At 51.9% G+C, this 17,780-nt stretch overlaps 1 protein-coding gene across 6 annotated transcripts; it reads right to left on the bottom strand.

Annotated features, from left to right (window-relative positions):
* Positions 1-2,725: 2,725 nt before the first annotated feature.
* LOC111946111 (ubiquitin carboxyl-terminal hydrolase 17-like protein 6) lies at positions 2,726-14,691 on the bottom strand. 6 transcript variants are annotated; one of them, XM_086863929.1, is made up of 23 exons: positions 14,402-14,662; positions 13,704-13,757; positions 12,935-13,135; positions 12,388-12,498; positions 12,209-12,311; positions 11,995-12,062; positions 11,766-11,836; positions 11,121-11,203; positions 10,762-10,873; positions 10,243-10,383; positions 9,915-10,015; positions 9,395-9,533; positions 8,370-9,091; positions 7,043-7,153; positions 6,864-6,966; positions 6,650-6,717; positions 6,421-6,491; positions 5,793-5,875; positions 5,434-5,545; positions 4,915-5,055; positions 4,591-4,691; positions 4,071-4,209; positions 2,726-3,767 (listed from the first exon to the last, which is right to left on the bottom strand). In XM_086863929.1, the coding sequence occupies exons 2-14, from the start codon at positions 13,726-13,728 to the stop codon at positions 7,105-7,107; spliced, it is 1,926 nt and encodes a 641-aa protein (XP_086720055.1). In that variant the 5' UTR covers positions 13,729-13,757; positions 14,402-14,662; the 3' UTR covers positions 2,726-3,767; positions 4,071-4,209; positions 4,591-4,691; positions 4,915-5,055; positions 5,434-5,545; positions 5,793-5,875; positions 6,421-6,491; positions 6,650-6,717; positions 6,864-6,966; positions 7,043-7,104. The 6 variants fall into 6 exon arrangements, with proteins under 6 accessions (XP_086720055.1, XP_086720056.1, XP_086720057.1 ...); XM_086863930.1 differs by lacking the exons at positions 5,434-5,545; positions 5,793-5,875; positions 6,421-6,491; ... (5 more) ...; positions 9,915-10,015; positions 10,243-10,383 and having other exon boundaries at positions 14,402-14,691; XM_086863931.1 differs by lacking the exons at positions 7,043-7,153; positions 8,370-9,091; positions 9,395-9,533; ... (5 more) ...; positions 11,995-12,062; positions 12,209-12,311 and having other exon boundaries at positions 14,402-14,687.
* Positions 14,692-17,780: the final 3,089 nt, after the last annotated feature.

Here is a 17,780-nt window from a genome sequence, read left to right on the forward strand (position 1 = left end):
CAGCTGGTTGCTATTCACCCCTGATGCCTTAGGATTTTAGCTTTTCTATTTTTTGTGTATTTGTAATCCTGAGATTCTTCAGTGTATAACTCTAAACTCCATATACAGTGTCAGCTGATGCTTTCCCATTTTGGTCAGAAAAAACAATTCCTCTCTAGGCCTGGGAATCAAGGAAACCTCACTGCCTCAGGCCCTGAGAGATGGAAACAAAAGTGAGTTGGGGAGAACAAACTGCGGGTAAATTACCTCATTACCTGAAGCTATAAATGAAGATTAAGCAGTTTTGGGTGTAGCTCCTGGGGGTGCTTTGTCTGCCTGAAATGGACCTGAAGGCCCTTCAATAAACAGAACTGTTTTGTATTCCCTTGATTTTGTCTGGCCTCTGTTTTTACATAGTTCCAAAAGGCATCACCCCTGTTTGAACTGGCTGCTTTGGCCCCTGCCCAGCCTGAGCCACCAAGTTTCACCAAGTTCTGTCACAAGGCAGAGATACACTGCAACAGCAAAGATGGATTTTTGGAGATCAGGGCCCACCAAACACTCTCCTGCTGGGGAGAGCCTGAGGCACAGGCAGGAGGGACCAGAACCACCAAGGCAGCAATGGAACGATTTATTTCATTTGCATTGATGTTAATTTAGGAATTATGTTTTCAGCCTCACTTCCAAACAGGCAACAACTGCCCTTTTTCCCTGCAAGCCCCACGGCAGCCTCACGTGAGGATCCAAAAACCTGTGTGGGCAATGTCACTTCAGCTGTGACACAGCTGTGCCCGCCGGCGCTGCAAGGCGGGGCTCCTGTGGGAACGGCTCCAGCTCCTGCATGGCCCCGAGCCCTCTTGCCCGGAACACGGCTGCCCTCTCGCCACAGGGAACAAGTCTGAGATTTACAAACCTCTACCCAACAGCGTACAGGGCCCCTCAAGAGGCCCGCCTGCCCCCTCATCAGGGGAACCTGCCCAGGCTGGCACCGCGGCCCGCCTACCCCCTGAGGGGAATCTGGCCAGGCTGGCCCTGCGGCCCACCTACTCCCTCAGGGGAACCTGCGCGGGCTGGCACCAGGGGTCCCCTCTGCCCCCTTAGGGGAACCTGTCCAGGCTGGCACCGGGGCCCTTCAGCCCTCTCGGGGGAAACGCAGGAGCATCAGGCTCTTTTGGGGAATTGGGGCTGTTTTGAAGGCTTGCCTGTAGCCTTGCTCAGAGGCACTGCACGAGGCCCAGCAGCACGGAGCCAGCCTGGCCAGTGCAGGGGGGCACCGAGCAGGCCACAAAATCTGTCACAGACAGGAGCCACTGGCCACAACAGCAAATGAGGGAGTCTTCCTCTCCCTGCAGGTCAGAGGGAGCACTGGATGTGCTCAGCAGCGTTCGATGCTCCTGGAAGGTGGAGGTGGAGATTGGAACAGCCTGGGAAGGGACTGGCTGCAGCAGGGGAAGGCTGGACACTACAGTGCTCAGTGTGACACGGAGCTGTGGCAGGCCTGCTCAATGCAGGTCAGAGGCTCTGGCCCCTCTGGTTGGAAGCACAGGTCACCTCAGGGGGTGGAGTCACGAGAGGCTGTGCTCAGCAGTGCCTCTGGAATTGAGAATCTCTCTTTGGTTCCCTTGTGGTTCACATGCCAATTCCCAAAGAGCACGGAGAAAGCCACCTCTGCCTTTAGTGTGCTTTCTTTAACACTAAAAACAGGAGACCCTCCTTGCTCAAGCCATTCCTGGTGAGGAGTAAAACAGGACACGGCCAGAGCTGCTCAATCCCTGCCCAGGCACAGTGTTCTGCTCCAGCTGGCGCAGCTCCCTGAGCACCCCCTGACTCACAGCCCATGGCTTCAGACTGTAAAAGCCCTGTCCTGCTCTTTAACACGACACACTTCTAGCATTCCCCTTCTCAGAGTGTGGTGGGAGATTCCTCCCTTCACTGCGGACACCCAGCGAGGTTTTACCTTGAGATGGAGAAAAACAGACTTATTCAGGGCCCTTGGCAAGGACAAGCAATATCTGTCTCAACTTTTGTCTTTCTAGCTTTAATAAAATTGCTTCACTATGGCTTCCAAATACTGTGCTACAATAGTAGCAACAACTGGTTACACTGTGGAAGATGAATAAAGGAATAAATAATAAAAAAGGAAGAAAGAATTATTAAGCTTTTTAGTCTAAAATAATTAAAGTCTTCTAGACTACTCTTTAGCATAATCAGGCATTAAACTAAATTGTTCCCTCATCTTTGGGAAGGGGTGTAGAAAACGAGGACACCTTTGCTAAAAAACACAATGCTAATTTTCCATTCTGCTTCAGCCAGTGCCATAATCTGCCGGCAGCACTCCTAGAGTGCCCTGAGTGCTTCCCTGACGTGCGTCTCTGGGGCACACAAACCCTCCTTTTCCTCACTCAGTGGTGGTGAAACACACCACCAGCAGCAGAAATCATAGCCCAGCTGTGGGCAGCTTCTCTGCTCCCTCAGCCTCGGTCGGAATTGCTCCCGAGCAGCCCTGAACACACGAGCCTGCTGGAAGCTGGTGTTGGAGGGCCCTGAAGTGACGCTGTACTGCACCGGAGCTCCAGCTGGCTCTACAGTGGTCTTTGCACTCCGGCTCCGGCGATCGCCAGGAGTGGGGAATCACTGGGGAGTAGGCTTTTCCCTCAGTGACCCCTCCAGAGTCTTGGGCCACTCTAAGCTCTGTGGTGCACAGCGTCAGGTGTGGAGACAAGAAAGCAGAGGAGTCTCTCTTGGATTGTAGTTCCCAGCAATGGTTTTATTCGGTCGAGGAAACGAGGCGTCCACGCTGGAAGGGATCCAGGTCTAAGAGAGCCCTGAGCATTGCTGTGCAAGGAGTTAAGTATGGCCCGACCCCCAGGGGAGGGTACAAACTATAGACCAATGGGGAATCTTGAGAGGAGGAGTAAGGGGAGAGGATCACACCTTCCGGACTAATAGGGGTTCACAGAGGGAGGGAGCAAGATACAGCAACCAGTGGGGCCTCGAGGTATAATTGATTGATACAGAAGGCTCTGGAAGAAGGGATGGGGTTTACTATGATGGATAGGAGGGTAGGGGCACGGCTAAGGTGATTGGCAGGGAACATTTAGGTAAAATAGGAGGGGTTTACATAACTGACAACTGGGGCCTAACCAATACAATCAACAGGGGGAACAAGAACGTCCTAACAAGCTTCAACAAATCCTTAACCAAACTAAATAAATGAACTACAACCCTGAAGCTGCACTGTCCCCTGGAGCTTTGTCACATCCTGGAGGATTTGTTCTCCTCCTCTAGCTCAGAGAGCGGGGATGGTCTGTGCACTGCCCAGAGCGGCCCTGGAGGTCACAGCCATGCTCTGGGGATCTTCTCTGCTCTCTCCACCGTGGTTGGATTTCCTCTTGACCAGCCTTAAGCATGGGAGCCTGCTTCAAGCTGCTGCAGGAGGGCCCGCGAACTGCACTGTCAACAGGAGGTGTGGTCACAACAGGGAGAATTTGTTTTCTGCTGTGGAGGTCGTAGCCGCTCCACGCGGATCTGCTTGTCTCTTTCTGCCTCAGCAGGGTTTCCTCCCAAGCATCCCCAGGTCCACAGGCTGACTCCAAGCTCCTGTTGGAAGGTCCTGAAGCTGCATCATCCTTGGCATCATGGCCACAACTTGGAGGGCCCGTGTTCCTCCCTGTAGCATCATCACAGTCTGCGTTGCCCAAAAAACAGCTGTAGCCGTCCCTGCTCCACAGTGGGGATGCGCTCTGTGCCTCCTCCTGGCCAGGGTCTTCCACACTCAGCACCATATCCTGGAAAGAGAGCTGTGCAGAGTTCCTGCCCTTCTCACCTGAAAGGACCAGAGTCAGTGGGGAAGCCCCAGAAGCTCTGGGAGGGCACATTTCAGAGCCTCCCAAAGGCCCTTCTGGAGGGCTGCCAAGGCCAAAGGGCCAAAGGCACACAAATGGCATGGATGCAGGAGGCATGCTTTGACAGGAAGCAGCATTGTGGCTGTGAAGAATGCTGCCAGGGTGCCAGGGGAAAAGGGAGAAATGCTGAGATCCTAGAAAGAAATCCACAGCTCCTGTGGTGCCCTGACTCTCCTCCCCAGTTACCTTTGTCCTGTCAGGCAAAACCTGTGGGACTACAGAAGCCACCTGCTTGCTGCAGGCTGCCCACTGACTGAGGACGGATGGCGCATATGATGGTGCCAGCGAGGAAGAAGCCTCTTCTCCAAGCCTCAGATCAGAGCATCTGCAGAAAAAAACAGTGATCTCACTTTAGGGCTGTTGTTGCAGCCTCCTCTGGGCTTCATTCATTTTCTTGGAGAGGTTTCTATGACAGAGCAACTTAGCCAAGGTCACAAATGAAAAGGTCAACCAGAGTATTCCCACCCGGCCTGCTTCTGTCCCAGCAAAACCTCATCTTTCTACCTTCTACAGCCTCCATTCCATAAATTCACACACTTGTTTGCCTTGGAAGGGACCTTAAAGCTCCTTTTGTTCCACTCCCGCTCATGGCCAGGAATACCTTACAATAGACCTGGATCCTCCAAGCCCCATCCAACCTGGCCTTGAACTCTTCCAGGGATGGGGCACCCACAGCTTCTTTGGGCAGCCTGTTCCATTGTCTCACCTGGCATAAAACAGCAGGTAGGCTTGCTGCCCGAGAGCTGTGTCAATGCTACGAACCTCCACAGACTCATCATCCATCTGGTACCACAGCCCGTTGCTGGCCTGTGAAAAAAAAGGCAAGGATCTCTGCATGGCTTCTCACCAAAAACACGGGCAGAAAACTACCTAACAAAGAGTGTGCCAAAAGAAATCCAGTGCAGCCCCTAAGGAGACCTTCTGGCCCACAACCTTGGCCGTCGGTAATACCCACAGGAAAGTTCCTCTTCTCCAGCACGCCTTCTCCTCGTTGGGAAGGAAGGAAGGAAGGAAGGAAGTTGCTGTTTACCTTTGTGTAGCAGAAATAGTGTCCTTCATGGCAGCTGTAGCCACTGTGCACCAGGACAGCATACAGGGAGTAATAGAGGGGCTCTCCATCGCCCTCGGACATGTACGGGCGGAGATCCAGGAACTCGGGGTACTCCACAGCCTACAGAGACACCAGGAGGGCTCAGAGGTGACCCTGACCTGGGACAGAGAATAGCCTGCCACATCCAGGGTCCAGAGGTGTGGAAATACATCCTTGGGGCCCATGAGCAGCTGCTTTTTCGTGTAGCAAGGTGTAATGCCTTGGGTGGCAGGAAACTGCTCTTGGCCAAAGCAGCGCTGTGGGAGAAGAGCGCTGGCCTGTCTTCCCATGGGAATTCATTTCTCCCAAGGAGAGAGCACAACGAACCCAACCACATACCACTACCTGTACCTACAGACAACTACTACCCAACAACTAACATCACTAACGAGTGGCTTGTGACAAGCTCTAGGAAATCTACTCTAGGGAAAGAAAGCTGCACACCACTTGTGTTCACACCTTGTTGATCTTCCCGCCGGTGAAACAGTCAAACCGTTTCAGACACACGGTCAGAACCTTGGGTGCACAGTGGATTGTGAACCTCTTGGAGGCAGCAACATTCTCCGTACACCTTGAAAGCAAGCACAGACACAGCCCAGTGCTGAAATGCACCCAATCTTCCCCCAAGCTGGCCAGGCAACCTCTCCTGTCTCACACAGCTTTTGTTATTCTAAGGCTCTTCACTGCCATATTTGCCAAAAGCTGCATCTCATCCTGCGCGCAGTAAACCTGCACAGGAAGATGACTTCTCTTCAATGACATGCAGCCCCCTCCAACAGCATCCCGTCTTACTCTGGATGTCTTAGTAATCATCTCACTTGTTGCATTTAAAGCAGTTTTCACCATCCAGCTGCTCAGGTGTCACAAAGGCTTCCAGAGCTGCAGTGAGGGACGAGGCTGCCTGGAGTAGTGAGAAATGGGCACGCTGAGCTGCAGGAAATGCCCTCACCCAAGCATTTCCCAGAAGCTGACCAGAAAAGCCCCATAGCTGACGCTGAAGAGACCCACCATGAACCTATCCAGAAGGAGGCAGAAAGAGAGTGTGACGCTGAACACCTCCCCGTCTCCCAGCAGCTCCTGGAGCTGTCAAGAGCTCTGTCCCTGTGCCCCCGCTCAGTTCAACTAATGACAGTGTGCAGGGGCATCAGTGGTGCAAACTACAATGCAAACAACCCTTCAGCCTGGGAGCCAGACAGGTGTTACGGGAGGGCAGGCAAAGAGAAGAAGGATGACGATGTATCAAGGGTGCAGAGAGGATAATTGCTGTTTGTCCAGGTTAAAAACATCACCTGCAGAGAGCCCAGTGCCACAGCCTCTGCAGGGGGACGCTATCCATTGCCCTTCCCACCCACCACCAAGACCTCTTGTGTTCACAGGCTATATTTTTAAGACAAATGTGTTGCAGCGCCTTGGGATGTCTTGTAGCACAACTGCAAAGCCTCTTACATTGATATCCAAAGGAACATCCAGGAAGGCCTCGTAGGAGTCAGAAACGGCTTTGCAGCTGCAGCAGGTGACTGGAAGGGAAAATCCAAATGCTCAGCAATGGCAAGCTGACTGGCATTGCCCATTTACACATTGCACCTGTCCCACCAGTCCCAGGACCAAGTGTCAAGCACAGGCAGACAGAAGGGCACGGGCAATGTCAAGGAGAGTAATAGCTGTGGAAACGCACCTCTGGATCTCAGAAAGCCCCCAAATATTTGATGGACAATGGTAGTGGATTCAGAAGAGAGGTCCAAGCTGGAAACAAGTGATAAGACACAGCGTTACCTCCTCCATGAGTTTTGCTTGGCCTGAAAGCCCAGGGTTTAGGTTTCCCTTGATGGTGGCACATCAAGCAGTCCAAAGGGCTCCGAGCTTTGTGAGGGTGATTGCCTTGTGCTTACTCGCTGCTGGCGCTCAGACAAGCTCTCTGCATGGCATTGACCGTACAGCACAAGAAGTCATGGGCATCTTCCTGCATACCAAGCTGAAAATGTTCTCCTATGCCTAAGAAAGAAGAAGTTTGTCCTTTTCTCATACACAAAGGGAAGAAAAGCTGTCAAAAGCACCTGCCATGACTTACGTCCAAAAACCTTGAGGACAGCCCAAGGCACGATGGCACTGACAGGGGAATGCAAGACCTTGTTAACGTGTGCTTCCATGGTGCACATCATGCAGAAACCTTGCTGCTGACCTGAACAGAGACACAGGGAAAGTCTTTAGGTTAGCCAAATATCCATAGCAGTGCGATCCTCCTCCTCGTCTTTCACTCCAGCGCAATACTCCACTCCTCCCAATGACCCAACGATCCCAGGACATTTTAGTGTGTGGAAAATGTTCTTAACAGGGATGCCGGACCAACAGTTTTCTGTGCAATAAGCCAGGAGGCTTTAACTTGCCGGAATAAAGACTTGGAGCTAGAAAGAGGTGTCTTCAGGAAGGGTAAGACAGCTGGCAAGGACAAGTGGCTTCTATAGAGACTTGAGTGTTCAAAGAACATCAATTCATGGGGCTGATAAAGGGCTGCTGTTCTCCTAAATCTAATTCCAGGTTCTGGGAATCTTTGGTATTGGATTAACACATATTCAGGAGGGGTTCCCAAAAGCACTCACAGGCCTTGCTGTGCTCTCGGGACAGCAGGTAGTTGGCCAGTGGCGGGGTGTAGGTCAAACACTGCAGGACTTCCAGCGTTGAGGAAGCACGTGTTGCCCACATTGAAGAGCCCCGCTCCAGCACTCTGCTGCTGCTGCCAGACCATGTAAATCTTCTCCAGTGGAAAGAGGATCCTTTTTGGGGGAGCTATTCCCTCAGCAATGACTGCAGAGAAATTCCATTTGAAAAGAGTCGAGGTACTGCTTGTACCAGCTGCTGAACTGCAGTCTCCCATCTTTGTGATCAGTGACAGTGCCCCAGTTCACAGGAGCATCAAAGGTCATTCTGAAGTGCTCCAGTCCATGGTACTTTCTCTGAAGAGGCTCTGCTGTACCTGCTGCTGCTGCTGTCACCGCATCAGCAGCAGAGCTCTCTAGTTTTCCCACCTCTTCCACAGGAATGACCAGCGTTCACCCACTAACTTAACTACTGCCTTTGCTGGTCTCCTTTCTCTGTGATCACTTCCTCCTGGGAATTACTAAGCCTTTTAGACTAGACTAATTAAAACCTTCTAGACTAGTCGTTGGCATCATCAGCCATAAAACTAAATTGTTCCCTCTTCTTTGGGAATGGGTGTAGAAAACATGGACAGCTCTGCCAAAAAATGCAGTGCTAATTTCCCATTCTGCTTCAGCCAGCGCCACCATCTGCCACCAGCACTCCTAGAGTGCCTCGAGTGCTTCCCTGACCTGCGTCTCTGGGGCACACAAACCCTCCTTTTCCTCACTGAACGGTGGTGGGCTGAAAAACGCACGAACCGGCAGCAGAAATCGTAGCCCAGCTGTGGGCAGCTTCTCTGCTCCCTCAGCCTCAGTTGGATTTGCTCCCAAGCTGCCCTGAGCACACAAGCCTGCTGGAAGCTGATGTTGGAGGGCCCTGAAGCTGCATTATCCACTGGGGCTTTGTCCCATCCTGGAGGATTTGTTCTCCTCCTCTTGGTCACAGAGGGCTGCTGGTCTGTGCACTGCACAGAGAGGCCATGGAGGTCACAGCCCTGCTCTGGGGATCTTCTCTGCTCGTTCCACCACAGTTGGGTTTGCTCTGGACCAGCCCAAAGCATGACAGCCTGCTTCAGGCTGGTGCTGGAGGGCCCTGGAACTGCATCATCAACAGGAGTTTTGTCACAACAGGGAGAATTCCTTGTCTCCCTTTTCCTCTTCCTTGATGAAGAGTTGAAGCCTGTGTGCTGCACAAAGCGGCTGCGGAGGTCGTAGCCGCTCCACACGGAACTGCTTGTCTCTTCCTGCATCAGCAGGGTTTCCTGACAAGCATCCCCAGGTCCACAGGCCAACTCCAAGCTCCTGTTGGAAGGCCCTGAAGCAGCATCATCTATGGGATCGTGGCCACAACTTGGAGGAGGCCCTGTGGCGTCATCACAGCCGGTGGTGTCCGTAACAAAGCTGCAGGCTTCCTTGCTCCACAGTGGGGATCCGCTCTGCACCTCGTCCTGGCCAGGGTCTTCCACACTCAGCACCACATCCTGGAAAAAGAGCTGTGCAGAGTTCCTGCCCTTCTCTCCTGAAAGGACCAGAGTCAGTGGGGAAGCCCCAGAAGCTCTGGGAGGGCACATTTCAGAGCCTCCCAAAGGCCCTTCTGGAGGGCTGCCAAGGCCAAAGGGCCAAAGGCACACAAATGGCATGGATGCAGGAGGCATGCTTTGACAGGAAGCAGCATTGTGGCTGTGAAGAATGCTGCCAGGGTGCCAGGGGAAAAGGGAGAAATGCTGAGATCCTAGAAAGAAATCCACAGCTCCTGTGGTGCCCTGACTCTCCTCCCCAGTTACCTTTGTCCTGTCAGGCAAAACCTGTGGGACTACAGAAGCCACCTGCTTGCTGCAGGCTGCCCACTGACTGAGGACGGATGGCGCATATGATGGTGCCAGCGAGGAAGAAGCCTCTTCTCCAAGCCTCAGATCAGAGCATCTGCAGAAAAAAACAGTGATCTCACTTTAGGGCTGTTGTTGCAGCCTCCTCTGGGCTTCATTCATTTTCTTGGAGAGGTTTCTATGACAGAGCAACTTAGCCAAGGTCACAAATGAAAAGGTCAACCAGAGTATTCCAACCCGGCCTGCTTCTGTCCCAGCAAAACCTCATCTTTCTACCTTCTACAGCCTCCATTCCATAAATTCACACACTTGTTTGCCTTGGAAGGGACCTTAAAGCTCCTTTTGTTCCACTCCCGCTCATGGCCAGGAATACCTTACAATAGACCTGGATCCTCCAAGCCCCATCCAACCTGGCCTTGAACTCTTCCAGGGATGGGGCACCCACAGCTTCTTTGGGCAGCCTGTTCCATTGTCTCACCTGGCATAAAACAGCAGGTAGGCCTGCTGCCCGAGAGCTGTGTCAATGCTACGAACCTCCACAGACTCATCATCCATCTGGTACCACAGCCCGTTGCTGGCCTGTGAAAAAAAAGGCAAGGATCTCTGCATGGCTTCTCACCAAAAACACGGGCAGAAAACTACCTAACAAAGAGTGTGCCAAAAGAAATCCAGTGCAGCCCCTAAGGAGACCTTCTGGCCCACAACCTTGGCCGTCGGTAATACCCACAGGAAAGTTCCTCTTCTCCAGCACGCCTTCTCCTCGTTGGGAAGGAAGGAAGGAAGGAAGGAAGGAAGTTGCTGTTTACCTTTGTGTAGCAGAAATAGTGTCCTTCATGGCAGCTGTAGCTACTGTGCACCAGGACAGCATACAGGGAGTAATAGAGGGGCTCTCCATCGCCCTCGGACATGTACGGGCGGAGATCCAGGAACTCGGGGTACTCCACAGCCTACAGAGACACCAGGAGGGCTCAGAGGTGACCCTGACCTGGGACAGAGAATAGCCTGCCACATCCAGGGGCCAGAGGTGTGGAAATACATCCTTGGGGCCCATGAGCAGCTGCTTTTTCGTGTAGCAAGGTGTAATGCCTTGGGTGGCAGGAAACTGCTCTTGGCCAAAGCAGCGCTGTGGGAGAAGAGCGCTGGCCTGTCTTCCCATGGGAATTCATTTCTCCCAAGGAGAGAGCACAACGAACCCAACCACATACCACTACCTGTACCTACAGACAACTACTACCCAACAACTAACATCACTAACGAGTGGCTTGTGACAAGCTCTAGGAAATCTACTCTAGGGAAAGAAAGCTGCACACCACTTGTGTACACACCTTGTTGATCTTCCCGCCGGTGAAACAGTCAAACCGTTTCAGACACACGGTCAGAACCTTGGGTGCACAGTGGATTGTGAACCTCTTGGAGGCAGCAACGTTCTCCGTACACCTTGAAAGCAAGCACAGACACAGCCCAGTGCTGAAATGCACCCAATCTTCCCCCAAGCTGGCCAGGCAACCTCTCCTGTCTCACACAGCTTTTGTTATTCTAAGGCTCTTCACTGCCATATTTGCCAAAAGCTGCATCTCATCTGCGTGCAGTAAACCTGCACAGGAAGATGACTTCTCTTCAATGACATGCAGCCCCCTCCAACAGCATCCCGTCTTACTCTGGATGTTCTTAGTAATCATCTCACTTGTTGCATTTAAAGCAGTTTTCACCATCCAGCTGCTCAGGTGTCACAAAGGCTTCCAGAGCTGCAGTGAGGGACGAGGCTGCCTGGAGGAGTGAGAAATGGGCACGCTGAGCTGCAGGAAATGCCCTCACCCAAGCATTTCCCAGAAGCTGACCAGAAAAGCCCCATAGCTGACGCTGAAGAGACCCACCATGAACCTATCCAGAAGGAGGCAGAAAGAGAGTGCGACGCTGAACACCTCCCCGTCTCCCAGCAGCTCCTGGAGCTGTCAAGAGCTCTGTCCCTGTGCCCCCGCTCAGTTCAACTAATGACAGTGTGCAGGGGCATCAGTGGTGCAAACTACAAAGCAAACAACCCTTCAGCCTGGGAGCCAGACAGGTGTTACGGGAGGGCAGGCAAAGAGAAGAAGGATGACGATGTATCAAGGGTGCAGAGAGGATAATTGCTGTTTGTCCAGCTTAAAAAGAGCACCTGCAGAGAGCCCAGTGCCACAGCCTCTGCAGGGGGACGCTATCCATTGCCCTTCCCACCCACCACCTAGACCTCTTGTGTTCACAGGCTATATTTTTAAGACAAATGTGTTGACTTTGGGAAGCAGCTGCAGGGCCTTGGGATGTCTTGTAGCACAACTGCAAAGCCTCTTACATTGATATCCAAAGGAACATCCAGGAAGGCCTCGTAGGAGTCAGAAATGGCTTTGCAGCTGAAGCAGGTGACTGGAAGGGAAAATCCAAATGCTCAGCAATGGCAAGCTGACTGGCATTGCCCATTTACACATTGCACCTGTCCCACTAGTCCCAGGACCAAGTGTCGAGCACAGGCAGACAGAAGGGCACGGGCAATGTCAAGGAGAGTAATAGCTGTGGAAACGCACCTCTGGATCTCAGAAAGCCCCCAAATATTTGATGGACAATGGTAGTGGATTCAGAAGAGAGGTCCAAGCTGGAAACAAGTGATAAGACACAGCGTTATCTCCTCCATGAGTTTTGCTTGGCCTGAAAGCCCAGGGTTTAGGTTTCCCTTGATGGTGGCACATCAAGCAGTCCAAAGGGCTCCGAGCTTTGTGAGGGTGATTGCCTTGTGCTTACTCGCTGCTGGCGCTCAGACAAGCTCTCTGCATGGCATTGACCGTACAGCACAAGAAGTCATGGGCATCTTCCTGCATACCAAGCTGAAAATGTTCTCCTATGCCTAAGAAAGAAGAAGTTTGTCCTTTTCTCATACACAAAGGGAAGAAAAGCTGTCAAAAGCACCTGCCATGACTTACGTCCAAAAACCTTGAGGACAGTCCAAGGCACGATGGCACTGACAGGGGAATGCAAGACCTTGTTAACGTGTGCTTCCATGGTGCACATCATGCAGAAACCTTGCTGCTGACCTGAACAGAGACACAGGGAAAGTCTTTAGGTTAGCCAGGTATCCACAGCAGTGCGATCCTCCTCCTCCTCCTCTTCCATTCCAGCGCAATACTCCACTCCTCCCAATGACCCAACGATCCCAGGACATTTTAGTGTGTGGAAAATGTTCTTAACAGGGATGCCGGACCAACAGTTTTCTGTGCAATAAGCCAGAGCTTATTATTGCAGGAGGCTTTAACTTGCCAGAATAAAGACTTGGAGCTAGAAAGAGGTGTCTTCAGGAATGGTAAGACAGCTGGCAAGGACAAGTGGCTTCTATAGAGACTTGAGTGTTCAAAGAACATCAATTCATGGGGCTGACAAAGGGCTGCTGTTCTCCTAAATCTAATTCCAGGTTCTGGGAATCTTTGGTATTGGATTAACACATATTCAGGAGGGGTTCCCAAAAGCACTCACAGGCCTTGCTGTGCTCTCGGGACAGCAGGTAGTTGGCCAGTGGCGGGGTGTAAGTCAAACACTGCAGGACAGCGTTGAGAAAGCACGTGTTGCCCACATTGAAGAGCCCCGCTCCAGCACTCTGCTGCTGCTGCCAGACCATGCAGATCTTCTCCGGTGGAAAGAGGATCCTTTTTGGGGCAGCTATTCCCTCAGCAATGACTGCAGAGAAATCCCATTTGAAAAGACACCAGGTACAGAAGCGGATTTAAACTTGGAGTTTTCTACATGAGCAGTCAGGACAACCAGCTCAAACCTTCAACTCCGTGTCAGGGGGTGCCTAGAGCTGCCATTGAAATTTACTGGGTTGGAAAAGTCTGTTCCCCTGCTTGCTTTGCCAAGAGTCTAACAGACCCCAGCTCTGATTTCTGGGCCTCGGGGTATCTTCCTTTCTCACCAGAGCTGGAGACTGGATTTACCAAGTCAAGTTTTCCCTGGTCGTAACTGATTGTAACTTGTTGAAAAAAGGCAAGTACTGAAAAAAAAGGGTAACTCAAGGATGTCAGACCTCTCTATAAACAATCCTGTTTCTTGTGCGTACTAAGAAAGGAGAGACAAAAAGTGCTTTCCTGTCACTAAACATAAACACCTGGGTCAGTCTGCCTGCTCTCAGGAAACATCCCAGAGTTCACTCTGGGTTCTGAGCACATCATTCTGGGATCTGACCACCAGTCATGTCACTTGTCTGGGGATTCACAAGGTCCAAACCTGACATGAAGTTGTTACTCACAGAAATCGTTCCCTCTTGTGGCCATTGCGTCTCTCAGGAACAGAGGGCAAAGCTCTGGAAGACCAAGGACATCAGGACATTCTCCAGAAAGAGACCAGTGTCAATCCCATCACATGATTGCAAAGAATTTACCCTAGCTGACCAAAAGTATAAAAACTCCAAATAAATAAAACCTAGAGAACAGCATTTGCCATCAACAGTTTCAGTGCTGCCGAACTGCAGGCTCCCATCTTCGTGACCAGTGACAGAGCCCCAGTTCACAGGAGTGTCAAAGGTCCTTCTGAAGTGCTCCAGTCCATGGTACCTTCTATAAAGAGGCCCTCCTGCTGCTGCTGCTGCTGCTGCTGTCACTGCATCAGCAGCAGAGCTCTCTGGCTTTCCCACCTCCTCCACAGCAGTGACCAGCTTTCAGCCACTAACTTAACTACAGACTTTGCTTTCTCCTTTTTCCATCTGGCTTCCTCCTGTGGCAGCCAACGTGGGCTTCTTGCCACTCTGGGCCGAGCCCAGCCCCTTAGACTACAGTCACTACTTACCTACTTACTACAGACTTTCTACAGACTACTTAGGTATCCCAGGTTATAGTAAAGGAAAGGGAATCAGCCAGTAAGAACTCTGGCCTAGCCTGTATCTGGGCAGCCTACAACTGTGTAGGAGCTCAGCCTTCAACTAGGAAGGCGTAGTCAAATCATCCTTACCTCTGAGAGGATGAAAGCTGAAGAGGACACTATACAATACTGTCTAACTATTTGTCTAACTACTTATCTAACTACTTGTCTAACTACTTGTCTAAATACTAGTCTAACTACTTATCTAACTACTTGTCTAACTACGTTCTAAATACTTGTCTAAAAGACAAGCACAAAAGAGCAGCAAAGGAAGCAGCTGACTGATCCTGAAGACCAGCTCCTTCCCTAGCCTGCTTTCAGCCCACCGAGCATTGGGCGGGTGAGTTCACTGTCACTGCAGAGGTGCCACATCTCTGCCCCTCTGTGACATGGGGGCCACACAGCTATGTGTCCCCTTGAGGTCACAGAACCACATGGCTCTTGGCCACAGGAACCCACATGGCTCCTCACACAGGTGGAAGTCACCGGAACTCCCCCTGTGCCACTGATGAAGAGGGGTTCACTGCCTGCAGAGCTGCCACTCCTTCCCCAAAGCACAGAGCCCAATGAGTACAGGCCTGCCCACAGCTGTCACAAGCCTGCTCACACTTCTGTCTGCCACACAGGCTGCTGGGGAATTCTGATCCACTCCTCCCAGGCACAATCCTGTGCCTCTGAGACTCATGTGGCAAAGCACACCAGCTCTCACAGGGTCATTTCCAGTGAATTTTATCTGCCCTCAAGATACACCCACAGGCTGACCCTGGACTGGTACCACCAGACAAACCCTCTAAAGGCTGCGCTGGGTGAACCTCGGCTGCCAGGCCCCCACATAGCTGCTGCCTCTCCTGGGCAGCTTTTTAGCAGCTTCACATTTACTTCATCCTCCTAAACCTTGCTTAGGCTAGGTTTGAGCAGACAAAGCTTTAGCCAGATTGCCACTCAAGGTTGCTGGAGGCAGTTTTGTTCCTGCTGCACTTGACCCACGTGGTTTGGGGCTATGCTCTGGACGCCTGCAGTTCTGAGCAGCCTCTGAGCAGTCAGGCACTTGGTGATCCTCGTGCTCCAAGGTTGCAGCTGGTTGCTATTCACCCCTGATGCCTTAGGATTTTAGCTTTTCTATTTTTTGTGTATTTGTAATCCTGAGATTCTTCAGTGTATAACTCTAAACTCCATATACAGTGTCAGCTGATGCTTTCCCATTTTGGTCAGAAAAAACAATTCCTCTCTAGGCCTGGGAATCAAGGAAACCTCACTGCCTCAGGCCCTGAGAGATGGAAACAAAAGTGAGTTGGGGAGAACAAACTGCGGGTAAATTACCTCATTACCTGAAGCTATAAATGAAGATTAAGCAGTTTTGGGTGTAGCTCCTGGGGGTGCTTTGTCTGCCTGAAATGGACCTGAAGGCCCTTCAATAAACAGAACTGTTTTGTATTCCCTTGATTTTGTCTGGCCTCTGTTTTTACATAGTTCCAAAAGGCATCACCCCTGTTTGAACTGGCTGCTTTGGCCCCTGCCCAGCCTGAGCCACCAAGTTTCACCAAGTTCTGTCACAAGGCAGAGATACACTGCAACAGCAAAGATGGATTTTTGGAGATCAGGGCCCACCAAACACTCTCCTGCTGGGGAGAGCCTGAGGCACAGGCAGGAGGGACCAGAACCACCAAGGCAGCAATGGAACGATTTATTTCATTTGCATTGATGTTAATTTAGGAATTATGTTTTCAGCCTCACTTCCAAACAGGCAACAACTGCCCTTTTTCCCTGCAAGCCCCACGGCAGCCTCACGTGAGGATCCAAAAACCTGTGTGGGCAATGTCAATTCAGCTGTGACACAGCTGTGCCCGCCGGCGCTGCAAGGCGGGGCTCCTGTGGGAACGGCTCCAGCTCCTGCATGGCCCCGAGCCCTCTTGCCCGGAACACGGCTGCCCTCTCGCCACAGGGAACAAGTCTGAGATTTACAAACCTCTACACAACAGCGTACAGGGCCCCTCAAGAGGCCCGCCTGCCCCCTCATCAGGGGAACCTGCCCAGGCTGGCACCGCGGCCCGCCTACCCCCTGAGGGGAATCTGGCCAGGCTGGCCCTGCGGCCCACCTACTCCCTCAGGGGAACCTGCGCGGGCTGGCACCAGGGGTCCCCTCTGCCCCCTTAGGGGAACCTGTCCAGGCTGGCACCGGGGCCCTTCAGCCCTCTCGGGGGAAACGCAGGAGCATCAGGCTCTTTTGGGGAATTGGGGCTGTTTTGAAGGCTTGCCTGTAGCCTTGCTCAGAGGCACTGCACGAGGCCCAGCAGCACGGAGCCAGCCTGGCCAGTGCAGGGGGGCACCGAGCAGGCCACAAAATCTGTCACAGACAGGAGCCACTGGCCACAACAGCAAATGAGGGAGTCTTCCTCTCCCTGCAGGTCAGAGGGAGCACTGGATGTGCTCAGCAGCGTTCGATGCTCCTGGAAGGTGGAGGTGGAGATTGGAACAGCCTGGGAAGGGACTGGCTGCAGCAGGGGAAGGCTGGACACTACAGTGCTCAGTGTGACACGGAGCTGTGGCAGGCCTGCTCAATGCAGGTCAGAGGCTCTGGCCCCTCTGGTTGGAAGCACAGGTCACCTCAGGGGGTGGAGTCACGAGAGGCTGTGCTCAGCAGTGCCTCTGGAATTGAGAATCTCTCTTTGGTTCCCTTGTGGTTCACATGCCAATTCCCAAAGAGCACGGAGAAAGCCACCTCTGCCTTTAGTGTGCTTTCTTTAACACTAAAAACAGGAGACCCTCCTTGCTCAAGCCATTCCTGGTGAGGAGTAAAACAGGACACGGCCAGAGCTGCTCAATCCCTGCCCAGGCACAGTGTTCTGCTCCAGCTGGCGCAGCTCCCTGAGCACCCCCTGACTCACAGCCCATGGCTTCAGACTGTAAAAGCCCTGTCCTGCTCTTTAACACGACACACTTCTAGCATTCCCCTTCTCAGAGTGTGGTGGGAGATTCCTCCCTTCACTGCGGACACCCAGCGAGGTTTTACCTTGAGATGGAGAAAAACAGACTTATTCAGGGCCCTTGGCAAGGACAAGCAATATCTGTCTCAACTTTTGTCTTTCTAGCTTTAATAAAATTGCTTCACTATGGCTTCCAAATACTGTGCTACAATAGTAGCAACAACTGGTTACACTGTGGAAGATGAATAAAGGAATAAATAATAAAAAAGGAAGAAAGAATTATTAAGCTTTTTAGTCTAAAATAATTAAAGTCTTCTAGACTACTCTTTAACATAATCAGGCATTAAACTAAATTGTTCCCTCATCTTTGGGAAGGGGTGTAGAAAACGAGGACACCTTTGCTAAAAAACACAATGCTAATTTTCCATTCTGCTTCAGCCAGTGCCATAATCTGCCGGCAGCACTCCTAGAGTGCCCTGAGTGCTTCCCTGACGTGCGTCTCTGGGGCACACAAACCCTCCTTTTCCTCACTCAGTGGTGGTGAA

This window comes from Cyanistes caeruleus, chromosome 27 (assembly GCF_971803275.1).
Source record: "Cyanistes caeruleus chromosome 27, bCyaCae1.hap1.1, whole genome shotgun sequence".
Taxonomy (NCBI): Eukaryota; Metazoa; Chordata; class Aves; order Passeriformes; family Paridae; genus Cyanistes; species Cyanistes caeruleus.

Excerpts from the sequence above, each read along its gene's own strand:
- LOC111946111 (XM_086863926.1), bottom strand. The coding sequence starts at position 13,728 with ATGGCCACAAGAGGGAACGATTTCT. Across the intron at positions 13,136-13,703 it reads CACAAGAGGGAACGATTTCT|TCATTGCTGAGGGAATAGCT; the intron begins GTGAGTAACAAC and ends ATTTCTCTGCAG. Across the intron at positions 11,204-11,765 it reads ATGTTCCTTTGGATATCAAT|GCAGCCTCGTCCCTCACTGC; the intron begins GTAAGAGGCTTT and ends TCACTCCTCCAG.